General features: G+C 37.5%; 1 protein-coding gene across 1 annotated transcript in view; it reads left to right on the forward strand.

Moving 5' to 3' along the window:
- ZNF292 (zinc finger protein 292) overlaps nucleotides 1–13,452 on the forward strand; it is a 60,960-nt gene extending 47,508 nt beyond the window's left edge. The window contains exons 7-8 of the mRNA XM_045011177.1: nucleotides 1,065–1,206; nucleotides 5,318–13,452. Of these exons, the coding sequence (XP_044867112.1) occupies nucleotides 1,065–1,206; nucleotides 5,318–12,526 (7,351 nt within the window). The 3' untranslated portion in view covers nucleotides 12,527–13,452. The remainder of the gene's footprint in view (nucleotides 1–1,064; nucleotides 1,207–5,317) is intronic.
- Nucleotides 13,453–13,571: the final 119 nt, after the last annotated feature.

A 13,571-nucleotide genomic window follows, 5' to 3' on the forward strand; every position in this document is an offset into this window, starting at 1 on the left:
CTCCTGTACCTATGTGAAGTATAACGTGAAGATAATTGGACATGGAAGAGCGCAGGGCTTTGCAGTAATGGATCCTGCTGTAGGCTTGGGGCCAATCTTTGTGTATCATTCCACTGGTTATCTAAAACATTCTTGTCATTTACACCTTCAGTTTTGGTGTTTTCTAATTTATTTTGTTATGAAGAAGCAGTCTGGCCTCCATATTTTTACTTGAATAAAAGTATAAGTGTAACAATCTAACTTTATAATGATAGATTTCAGAGTAATTAAATATAGTAAAGAAATAATGTGTACATAAAGTCTATGCATTAACATAGAATCATACATATGTAGGGCTGGAAGGGACTGCAAGAGGTCACGTAGTCCATCCACTCATGCTGAGGCAGGATTAGGTATACCTAAACCACCCCTGACAGGTATTCTTCTAACTTGTTCTTAAAAACCTCCTTTGGCAACCTGTTCCACTACTTAACTACCGTTATAGTTAGAAAGTTTTTCCTAATATCTAACCAAAATCTCCCTTGCTGCAGTTTAGGCCCATTATTTCTTGTCCGACGTTCAGTGGACATGGAGAACAATTGATCACCCATTTCTTTATGACAGCCCTTAACATATTTGAAGACTTAACCAGGTTCCCTCTCAGTCATCTTTTCTCAAGACTCAACATAGATTAAAAAAACAGGGTTTCTTCATAGTTCAGGTTTTCTAAACTTTTTATCATGTTGGTTGTTCTCCTCTGGACTCTCTCCAGTTTGTCAACATCTTTCTTAAAATGTGGCATCCAAAATTGGACACAGTGTTCCTGCTGAGGCCTCACCGGTGTCAAGTAGAGCAGAACAATTACCTCCTGTGTCTTACATCTGATATTCCTATTAATAAACCCCAGAACAGATGAACCCTGATCTATAAAAGAACGTATGAATTGTTAGGTTTTTTAGAGAGGCAGCATAAATCCTGTTTTCATCCTTCATATTTTTTTTTTTTAAAGAACTGCAAATTGATCAAATATAGCGGTTGTGTTAATGCTGCCATTTATTCTGTCTTTTAAAACTCTCTGTTTCCAGGGAATTGACTCTCTTCTGGAGCAAACTGCAGCAAAGGGTAGAGCCTTCTGTACAAGTGTATCTAGAGAGGTGTCGTCAACTTTCGGTGTTAACTAAGACGGTTTATCATATATTCTTCCTGATTAAAGTAATTAATTCGGAGGTAAGGATACTCTAGAAGGTGTATTTTTTTTCATGGTCTTTTGAATGGAACATCAGATCAAGATTTGAAAATTTTCTGGATGTCAGCTAGCAAGTACATTAAACCTTCGAGCTCTAAGCCTTGCCTACTTACGCAAGTTGTACCGATTTAAGTAAATCGGTATATAAACTGACGTAATTACATCACTGCATCCCCCTTTTGGTAGACTTTCTTAAATCGGTTTGAGTCTTTCATAGCCATTTGGCTTAAGTTGATACATTGATTCATCTTAAGTGAATTAATTAAGACACCCTTAAATTGATTTAAGAATGTCCACACAAAGGGTTGCAGTAGCTAAACTGATTTAATTTATTACAACTTTTCATTGTAGACATGAGGGGGAATAGATGTTGCAGCTCAGCAGCTGGGAGATAGGAGAGCTATAGCTGAGGATACATCCTCCTGTAACGAGTCCTACGCTCCAAATAGCTTGACAAGTTACTTTAGTGAAGAGAGGAATGTAAGGACCTGATACTCTTTATACTTCAAATATTAATGAAAATAAAATGGGAAAGAGATTTATGGGAGGAAATTTGAGAGACTCAATATTTTAAACAAACCGTAAAAGGCAAAAAACAACTTGGTTGTTGCTTTATGATTCACCATTAAGGGTATAATTTTGCTTTGAGGAGTTAAGTTACAACTAAACCCTGAAGTATTTTGCTTTTTATGGATTTAGAACTGATTCTGTATCCTAAATTCAATCCGTGTATCTCAGTTAATCTTGTATGTAGAGTCACCCATTGTTCCAAGTCTCCTCTACATCTTGGTTGTATTATTTAATGTTAATCACTTTAAGTCTTGTCCTCTCTTGAGTTTTTTGTTCTATAGACTTTGGATCCATAGATAATTGTTTTAAGAGAAAAAACAAGTTGTTTTCAGTTAGTATATCCTGTGGGACTATACTCGTCGTCCTACTGCTTCCTTCATTTAAGGTTAATTTACTTTTAAAATTTGGATTGGGTAGAAACAACTGGTTGCATGAAGAGTTGTGGTCCAGACCTTGAGCCATGTGCATTATATGCCTAATATTTTTCCTAAAAACAGGAAGTCTTCACTGAATGAGCTATGAATCATTCTCCCTGATAGTAGAAATGTAAGACATAGGAATAGGACAGTTTATTTATAAATACAGTCACCTTACTTCTCATTTACACTCTTCAGCAGTGTAGCAGGACCTTAAAGTGAATATAAATGTAACAGAATTATATAAATGTAGGGCTGGAAGAGACCTCGAGAAATCATCAAGTCCCAGCCCCTGTGCTGAGGAAGGAGTAAGTAAACCTAAACCATCCCTGACAAGTGTTTGTCCAGCCTGTTCTTAAAAACCTCAAATGATGAGGATTCCACAGTGTCTGTTGGAAGCCTATTCCAGAGTTTAACTAGCCTGATGGTTAGAAAGTTTTTCTAGTAGCTAACCTAAATCTCCCTTGCTGCAAATTAAGCCTATTACTACTTGTCCTACCTTCAGTGGGTATGGAGAACAATTGATCATTGTCCTCTTTATAACAGCCCTTAACATATTTGAAGACTATTATTGGGTGTTTTTCTCTCCCTCCCTCCCCCCAGTCTTCTTTTTTCAAGACTAAACATGCCTTTTTTTTTTTTTTTTAACATTTCCTCACAAGTCAGATTTTCTAAACCTTTTGTCATTTTTGTTGCTCTCCTTTGGACTCTCTCCAGTTAGTCCACATCTTTAGTAAAGTTTGGCGCCCAGAACTGAACACAGTACTCCAGCTAAGGCCTCGCCGGTGCCATGATGAGCAGGACAGTTACCTCTTGTGTCTTACATATAACACTGCTGTTGATACACCCTAGAACGATATTAGCCTTTTTTGCAACTACATCATATTGTTGACTCTCATTCAATTTTTGATCCACTATAACCTCCAAATCCTTTTCAGCTGTACAACTACCTAGTCAGTTATTCCTCATTTTGCAGTTGTGCATGGGATTTTTCCTTCAAGTGAAGTACTTTGCCCCAGGCTATTGAATTTCTTCTTGTTGAATTCAGACCAATTCTTCAATTTGTCAGTTTTGTTTTTAATTCTAATCTTTTCCTCCAAAGTGCTAGCACGCCTTCCCAGGTTGGTGTTATCTACACATTTCCATTCCGTTATCCAAGTCATTAATGTAAATATGGAATTGTACTGGACGCAAAACTGACGCCTGCAGGGCTCCACTACATATGCCCTTCCATGTTGCATTCATTCTCAAAGATAATTGCTAATGGTTCCGATTGCTTCAGCTAGTTCCTTAAATTCCCTAGGATGAATTTCATGACTTGAATACCTCTAATTTACCTAAATATTCTGTAACTTGTTCTTTCCCACTTTTGGCTTGCATTCCTTTTCCCTTGTTGTTAGTATTAATTGTGTTGAGAATCTGGTCAACAATAACCTTTTTAGTGAAGATTGAAGAAAATAGGCATTAAACACCTAAGCCTTCTTGATGTTATCAGTTATTAGCTCTCCTTCCTTGCTAAGTAGAAGACCTACACTTTCCTTTGTTTTTCTTTTCCTCCTAATATATTTAAAGAACCTCTTATTGCCTTTTCTTTCCCTTGCTTGATGTAACTCATTTTGTTCCTTCATTTTTTTGTTTTTGTCCCTACATGCTTGTTCTTTTCTTTGGCACTCCTTTGTAGCAATTTGTCCATGTTTTGTAGGATTCCTTTTTGATTTAGCAGTCACTAAAGAGATCCTGATGGAGCCATGTTGGCCTCAGACTGTTTTTCCTTTGCATCAAGATAGTTTGTAGTTGTTCCTTTAATATAGTCTCCTTGAGAAATACCCAGCTCTCCTGAACTCCTTTATCCCTTAGATTTTCTTCCCATGGGACCTATGTACCAGTTCTCTTAGTTTGTCTGCTATTTTATTTTTGCCGTTGTGCTCTCACTCCTTCTTTTCCTTAGAACGATGGTCACTTTCACGCAAATTGCCTTCCACCTTCACAACCAATTTTTCTCTGTTGGTCAGAATCAGGTATAAAAAGGCTGTGCTCCAGTTAAATCCTTCACTTTCAGAAACAAAAAGTTGTCCCCAATACATTGCAATAACTTATTGGAAATGTCGTGTTTGCTGTATTACTTTTCCAACAGTTGTCCGGGTAGTTAAAATCCCCCATTGCTACTCAGTCTTCTGCTTTGGATATTTGTGGTGGTGGTTCTAGAAATGCCTCATGCACCTACTCTTTCTAATTTGATAGTTTTATAGTAGATCCCTACCAGGATGTCAGCCTTAATTTTTACCGTTTTATCTTACCCGGAGACTTTCAACTGGTCTGCCGCTCACCTGATTCTTTATCTCCCAGCAAGTGTATACATTCTTGATTATATAATGCAGCACCTCTTCCCTTTTTACCCTGCCTGTCCTTGAATAAGCTATACCTCTCTATACCAATATTCTAGTCATGAGACTTATCCCACCAGGTTTCTGCCTCGGGGTGTAAAGTGTCCTTAGTGTAAATGAGAATCAGAGTGCTGTGTTTACTGCTATAATTAGTGTAACTAGGAAGGTTAGAAGACTTACTGATTACCACACTTGCCTTCTGCGTCTGTGACCAGAATTCAAGTCCTAAGTTGAAGGTCCTAAGTGAAATGAATCTGATATCAACAGAGTCCCTCTCAAAACTATAACATAGAATTTGGCATAATTGGTTGGTTTTGTTTGGGAAAGGCCCAGTACTTCATTAGTACAAAGACTGAACTACTGAACACACTCCTGAAATAAGTAATCCTAACAGGGCAACATGAAGGGGAGCCTACTGCATTTTTCACTTGTGTGTGAATTTTAAAAAGGCTGGTGTTTCAGATTCCTTTACCAGCCTTGGAGACCAAGTAACCCAAGCAAGGCATAGGGTTTTATTTCATTGTGGTGCACAGTTCTACAGTGTGAGCTACTAAGTTATCATTTTTTTAACTTGATATGTGAATAATAAACGCCTTATTATGATTTGCCTTTACAATTCCTTGAAATTCAGGATTTAACTATGAAAATGATCTTGTAATAACAAATGCAGAAACAGTTGAAGTAAATTGACTTTTTAAAATTTGTGTCTTTGTACATTGCAGATTGAAGCTGCTGGACTTGCAACCTGTATTGAACTGTGTGTGAAAGCACTGCGCTTGGAATCCAGTGAAAACACAGATGTCAAGATATCCATTTGCAAGACTATCTCCTGTTTGTTGCCCGATGATTTGGAGGTTAAACGTGCTTGTCAATTAAGTGAATTTCTTCTTGAGCCCACTGTGGATGCATACTATGCTGTTGAAATGCTGTATAATCAGCCTGACCAGAAATACGATGAAGAGAATCTTCCAATACCAAATTCATTACGCTGCGAGCTCTTGCTTGTATTGAAAACTCAGTGGCCTTTTGATCCAGAATTCTGGGACTGGAAAACTCTAAAACGTCAGTGTCTTGCATTGATGGGAGAGGAGGCATCCATTGTATCTTCAATAGATGAGTTGAATGACAGTGAAGTATATGAGAAGGTCGAAGACTGCCAAGAGGAGAATAAAGAAACTTCTCTGAATGGTCTTGCTGGCAATTTTGATGAAGCTACAAGCCTGCTTAAAGGCATAAGAGATGAAAAGCAGAAAAAGAGAGAAATTAAAAAACTGAGAGAGAGGGGATTCATATCAGCTAGGTTTAGGAACTGGCAAGCCTACATGCAGTATTGTGTGTTATGTGACAAAGAATTCCTTGGTCATAGAATAGTTAGGCATGCACAGAAACACTATAAAGATGGAATTTACAGTTGCCCTATATGTGCACACAATTTTAATTCTAAAGAAACCTTTGTTCCTCATGTAACTCTGCATGTTAAGAAGTCCAGCAAAGAGAGACTGGCTGCTATGAAACCACTGAGAAGATTGGGAAGACCTCCTAAAATAGCAACCACCAGTGAGAATCAGAAGGCTGATGCCATATCCAAGCAGGAACAACGACCCATTAAAAAGAATAGTCTTTATTCAACAGACTTCATAGTGTTCAACGATAACGATGGTTCAGATGATGAAAATGATGACAAAGATAAACCTTATGTACCAGAGATAATACCAGTTCAAAAACCATTGCCTGTTAATGAATTCACTTGTCCAGTAACATTTTGTAAAAAAGGTTTTAAATACTTTAAAAATTTGATTGCACATGCAAAAGGGCATAAAGATAATGAAGAAGCAAAACGTTTTCTTGAAATGCAAAGCAAAAAAGTGATTTGCCAGTACTGTAGACGACATTTTGTAAGTGTTACTCACCTCAACGATCACTTACAAATGCACTGTGGCAGCAAGCCCTACATCTGCATACAGATGAAATGTAAGGCAGGTTTTAACAGTTACGCTGAGCTGTTAACTCATAGAAAAGAACATCAAGTCTTTAGAGCAAAGTGTATGTTTCCTAAATGTGGCAGAGTGTTTTCAGAAGCATATTTGCTCTATGATCATGAAGCACAACACTATAATACCTATACCTGCAAATTCGCAGGCTGTGGAAAAGTTTACCGTTCTCAGAATGAACTAGAAAAACATGGTGAAGATCATAATAAGCAGCCTGAAAAAGTGTTAGAGATTGAAGGCCAGACTAATCGAACTGATCTCATTCAATTTTCAAAAGCTAATGAAAACCCTGAAGGGGTCACTGTAAAAAAGGAATTGATCTCTCCTCTAGACAATAACACAAGTAACTTTACTGAAGCAGGAAGTAATGTGTGGGATCAAATCAAAGTAGAATCAATTGGGACAGAGAGAGCAAATAAATCAGCCAGTGCACTGAGGCAAGCTGATTCCCTGTCTGTTGATGGTTTGGAGCACTCTGTCACTGGTCTGGTAAAGAAAGAAGCAACGATTAGAATCAGCAATATCAGGATGCCTATTCTTAGCCAGAAGGTCCGGGATAACTTTGTAAGAAGAGGAAAGTTAGCTTCTGCAGGCAGTAAAATAAATACCAGTAAATCGGTAGTCCGGCAGTTGGGTTCAGCAGCAGAAGATTCTTGCAGTGATTCTTGTCTTCCAGTTTTCCAGGAAAGAAAGGAGGAGGATTGTTTCAGTCAATCCCAGAATATTCAAAACATTTCTGTAAATTCAGACACACCAAAACCAGAAGCTCTTGCATCAAAAAGCCTAGAAAGACAAGTAAGTAATATGATGCCCTTCAGCATGCAGAATCAGACAGGTTTTCGAAACAACTTACCCATTTCCAAACTTCAAGACAGTATTAAGAGTGCAACTAATCCATTTAATTTGCCCCTGAAGACATTAGAGAGTATTATATTTCTTCCATCACAGTCCAGCCTAAGCAGTTCTTTAGTTCCAGCTGTACCACCGGTAGCACCAGTTCAAAAATTTAACTGTCAAGTTGAGGGGTGTACTCGAACCTACAACTCCTCACAAAGTATTGGCAAACATATGAAGGCAGCACACCCTGATCAATATGCTGCTTTTAAAATGCAACGTAAGAATAAGAAAACCAGAAAACCTAGCAATTTGCAAAATATGCCTAGTGATGGAAAGATTGTGTATTTTTTGCCATCGCAAGTAGACAACCCCAATAATGCTGCTTTTACATCACAAAACAAAACCAGTGTAAATTCTGCTTGTGCGAATCAGTTGCAACATGTCTCAAATACACTTTTCCCAACCCACTTAGAAACTTTATCTAATCCAATGATACCAACAGTGGAAAGTGTCATAAATCCAGTCTGTATTAAAAGTGAACCTGAGAGTGTTTTATGTTCCCAAATGGAAAATCTATCTAGTACGACTTTACCTTCACAATTAGAAGATCTGGCAAAAACAGTTATGCCTTTGAATATTGACAGTGGTTCAGATCCCTTTCTTCCTTTACCTGCCGAAAGCAATTCCATTTCTCTCTTTCCTTCACCAGCAGACCATGTCCCAAATTCTGTCTTTTCACAGCTGGAAAACAATACAAATCATTTTTCATCACAGCTAGAAGGAAACACTAGTTCTGTATTTCCAAAGGAGGAAAGTGTTGATGAACCAATCTTTTCTTCTCGAGCAAATAGCGAAAATAACTTCAGTGAAACCACCTCCCAAGTTCCAGCTTCAGAAAAAGTGAAAAAGGATCGTGGACGAGGTCCAAATGGAAAAGAAAGGAAGCCAAAACATAACAAGCGAGCAAAATGGCCAGCAATAATTAGAGATGGCAAATTTATCTGTAGTAGGTGTTTCAGAGTTTTTACTAATCCCAGATCACTTGGTGGTCACTTGTCTAAACGGTCTGTTTGTAAACCCATTGAGGGATCAGAAATTTCTCCAGAAGCCCTGCAGACTAATGGACAATCATCTCTACTTGCCAGTATGATTCTTTCCTCAAATGTAGGAAACTTGCAGCAAACCCAGGAGTCTACATTCAATCCAGAAGCATGTTTTAAAGATCCATCATTCCTACAGTTGCTTACAGCTGAAAATCGTTCAGCTGCTTTTTTGCAGACCATGTTTCCACGGGCTAGTGTGGCTAACTTTAATCCGAGTGGGAATGAGGAAGGAAATGAAATTATTAAGCAAGCCTTGGAAACTGCAGGCATTCCAAGTACATTTGATAACTCTGAAATGCTTCCACATATAGTTACAACTAGCTGTGTCACTGGTACAACTCAAATGAATGCAGCGGTTCTCTCCAATCCAGCTGTATCCCCTCTCTTGCAGACAGTCTGCAACCCAAGTACCCTACTAACAAACCAAAACCGGGCCCTAAACAACAAAATTCCTTCATCAGATGACTGCAACAATTTGCCTGTTTTTGCAACAGATGATTTAATGCTAAAGACTATTGAAGATGGCTTGTGCTCTGGCTCATTTTCTAATTCTGTTGCAGCAGCACAAAATTTTGCAAGTAATAGTTCACGAGTTTCTGTTATAAATAGTCCCAAGAATTCAGGATCAAATACCTTGAATAAGAAGGGGAGCAGTGCTTCAAAGAGAAAGAAAAAAGCAGCTACTCCATTGCTTGCACCTAACTCTTCACAAAAATTAGTAGTAAATGATTTAACAGCAATGGGGCTTCTAGCCAAAAGCATTGAAGGGAGTGTGCAAGTACCAACAGATAATTTTCAGTCAAACTTACTGGCAAACTGTGAGTCTCAGGTGTTGGTGGAAAATCTTACACAAAAACTAAATAATGTTGACAATCAGTTATTCGTGCCTAGTGTCAAAGAAAACTTCAAAACTAATCTTGAGTCTCATGCAGCATTAGCTCCTTTAACAATAAAAACTGAAAATGGTGACTCCCAAATGATGACTCTGAATGCCTGTGCTCAAGGAAATTCTGATTTACAGATTTCAGAGGACAATGTTATTCAAAACTTTGAGAAAACCCTTGAAATAATTAAGACTGCTATGAATTCCCAAATGCTTGAGGTAAAAAATGAAATCCAGGATGCTGTCATTGGGTCAACCAAGAATACACAAGTAAATTCTACAGAACTCCCTCCAGCAAACTGTTCACAGAATATTAAGTTACCCAACCATACCCAATTTGCAGTATGCACTAGGGATGTCATCACTGCAAAGAGTAACTCTTCTCAACCTGAAACTTCTCAAAAGGATGATGTTCAAGTGTTGGAAATTTTAGAGGGTTTGCAGAAACTGAGATTAGAAAATGATACGTCCAGTCAGGTGTCCGATAGTGTGTCTCAGTGTCCTCCAACGGATACTCTAGCACCGCTTACTGCTGTTGCTGTTGTATCAACTGAGAATACATCCGTGGCCCAGCCATCTTCAGAGACCAGTAATATTCAGTTTAGTGACAAAGTCCACAAGCCTTTCGTCTGCCAGGACCAAGGCTGTGATTATAGTGCTATGACAAAGGATGCATTATTTAAACACTATGGCAAGGTACATCAATACACTGCAGAAATGATACTGGAAATCAAGAAGCATCAATTGAAGTATGCCCCATTTAAATGTGTTGTAACTACCTGTCCAAAAACATTCACAAGAAATTCAAATCTCCGAGCACACTGTCAGCTGGTGCATCATTTCACAACGGAGGAAATGGTAAAATTAAAAATAAAAAGACCTTATGGAAGACGATCTCATAATGAAGCTATAAACATAACCCAACGGCCTGTTGAAATAAAAAATCTGCAGACTCTAATAATGAAAAGTAAAAACGAACCTCGGTTGGTTAAAGGACTTGAAGTAAAGAAGGAGGCTGTCATACAACCTGTGAAAATCCCAGAAAAGCTAATCCCAGAAAAAAAAAATCCTGAAAAACTGGAAAAACCTCCACAAGTGCTTACTGTTCCTCCAGAGCAACATAATGCAGCGTCTTTCAGTAATATACAGATACAACCAAAAGTACGCAAAATTAGGAGGCATCGGAAGGAGAAAGAAGAAAGAAAACGCAGGAAACCAGTAACCAAATCTCTTGAGTTTCCTACTAGATATAGTCCTTACAGACCATACCGATGTGTCCATCAAGGCTGTTTTGCAGCTTTTACAATACAGCAAAACCTGATTCTTCATTACCAGGCTGTTCACAAATCAGATTTGCCTGCCTTCTCTGTGGAGGTTGAAGAAGAAAGTGAGCCAAGTAAAGAAGAATGTGATGAAATTGAAACCAAACAGACTGTGAAAGAATTCAGGTGTGAAGTGAGTGACTGCTCGAGAATATTTCAGGAGGTTACTAGTCTGATACAGCATTATATGAAGCTTCATGAGATGACTCCTGAGGAAATCGGAAGCATGAAATCAGCCCTGGATGTTGGAAGATTTCCATGTGATCAGTCTCAGTGTAAATCTTCATTTACAGCCTATTTTAACTATATTCTACATCTTGAAACAGATCATGGAATTAAGATAAGGCCAAACAAAGTAGAAGAAGATGGCATATACAAGTGTGATTGTGAGGGCTGTGATCGTATGTACGCAACTAGATCAAACCTTCTAAGACACATTTTTAATAAACATAATGATAGGCATAAAGATCACTTAATAAGGCCCCGGCGATTAACACCAGGTCAGGAAAATATTTCCAGCAAGGCAAACCAAGAGAAGCCAATAAAGTCTAAACATAGAGGACTGAAACACAATAGGTCAGGAAAGGAAGGAAACAGATTGTCAATAAAGACCAAACGAAAGAAAAATGTTAATTTGGAAAGCAAGAATACAAAAGGTGGGCAGATTCAAGAAAACAAGGCTTATTCCCTGAAACGTGGAAAACATGTGTATTCAATAAAGGCTATAAATGATGCCTTATCTGAATGTACAAGCAGGTTTGTAACACAGTATCCTTGTATGATAAAAGGATGTTCCTCAGTTGTTACAAGTGAGAGTAATATAATTAGACATTATAAATGTCATAAGTTGTCTAAGGCATTTACTTCACAACACAGAAATCTTCTTATTGTCTCAAAAAAACACTCTGTCTCACAAGTAAAGGAAGCATCCTCCGAACAAGAGGAAGCTAATAAAAAAAGTGATGTGAAAGAGTCTGATCCATGTTTGCCAGAGAGCAATGATGACTTGAGTACCTCTGCATTACCACAGAGTGAAATTGAAAAAGGTGAGAAAGATGAAGTGGATGAACTGACAGAACTCTTCATTACTAAACTGATTAATGAGGATTGCACATGTGCTGAAAATCCAGCTAAGACCTCTTCCAGTGTAAATAGTAACTTTCAGGAAACTGTCTCCTGCCACTCAGAAAAGCAAAAATCAAATAATTTAAAGAGAGCAAATAAAGAAAAAAACCTTTCTCAAAATAAAAAGAGAAGACTTGAGAAACCTGAAGAAGTACTGGCAGTTGAATTAAGCAGCATGCGTAGGGAGGAAGAGACTGCTGTTGCTATTCAGACCGCTGAAGAGCAACCCACAACTTTCGATTGGAGTTCATTTAAGCCTATGGGATTTGAAGTATCATTCCTCAAGTTCCTGGAAGAGTCTGCTGTGAAGCAAAAGAAAAATGCGGAGAGAGACTACCATAGCAGTGGAACCAAAAAAGGGTCTCATTCAAATGCAAAAAAATCCAATGAAAAGACCTCCTTGGCAAGTAGTAACATTACATGGTCCTGTAGTGAAAGCGAAACCCTTGTACAGTTTGCCAACCCATCACAACTTCAGTGTAGTGATAAAGTAAAAATAGTTTTAGACAAGACTCTTAAAGACTGCACTGAGCTTGTGTTGAAGCAACTTCAGGAAATGAAACCTACTGTCAGTCTGAAAAAACTTGAAGGACATTGGGAGGATGATCCAGCAGCTACAGTTGCAAAAGAAATTATTGTGGGTAATGAGGAAGGGGAATCACATTACTGATAACTGTGTTTTAAACATGACCTGTAATACATTTTTATTTTGAATAGGAAGCCATCAAGCATGCTAGTAATTGTGAAGCTTTTTTATTTTGTTGAAGTGATTTAACCTAGCAGAAACATGACATTAGTCATGTAAATTTCTTATTTGTTTTTATCCCTATGGGACTTGAGGAACAGAATCATTGCTTCAGTTTTGTAAATAGTTGATCAGAACTTCAACTTTCTATCAAATTGTCCTTTCCATTAACTAAATCTTTGTGAATTGTCTGTGATTGGTATCTTTCACCAGGTCACTTCTCATGTATAACAGTACTCTTTATTTGTAGATACATTTTTTGTATATATTTATTATTGTAAATCATTTGCTGCCACCAGCAGTCTGTAAGTCTAAACTATTAAATGACACATTTATATTCGGAATTTTAATTTGTAACTAAGCGATCAAGTTTTTAAAATTGTCCTTTAATCGTTTTAAATTAAGAACTTTTTGAACTAAACCTAGATAAGTCTGCCATATCCAGTTTATTTTGCTTAAAGCATTTATTTACAGGAAAGAAGCTGGATAGGATCACATTTCATATGTTCAACACATACTGACAGTTCTCATTTTTTGTAAATTTTAACATCCAGTATCTTTGGATGGTATTCATATGTAGTTAAGTCATAAATTTAAATAGTTTTCCTATAACTACATTTTTCATTGCTTTTAATTGGGTACAAAGCTATTATGATTCCATAATACAATGGAAATGTGAATAAAAATAGTTTGCTACATTGGAGATTTTAAACAGCATTTGGTATTGAAGAACCTGTTGTGAATGTGATAGAAAATTAGTAGTGTGGAGCAGTGTATATATTTGAGGTGGTGATTTGTGAAGTAGCCCAGTATTGCCTTAAATAAAATCACATTTCATTTCTTGTTTTATACATGTGATCTTATGAAGGTTATTTTTGTTTCTGTAACTTAAATTGATGTATAGTTTAATTTTTTTTTTTTTGTTTAAAAAAAATGCTACTTCGGAAACAGTGGGATCTGGGGGAGGGGT

This window comes from Mauremys mutica, chromosome 3 (genome assembly GCF_020497125.1).
Source record: "Mauremys mutica isolate MM-2020 ecotype Southern chromosome 3, ASM2049712v1, whole genome shotgun sequence".
In the NCBI taxonomy this organism is placed as follows: Eukaryota; Metazoa; Chordata; order Testudines; family Geoemydidae; genus Mauremys; species Mauremys mutica.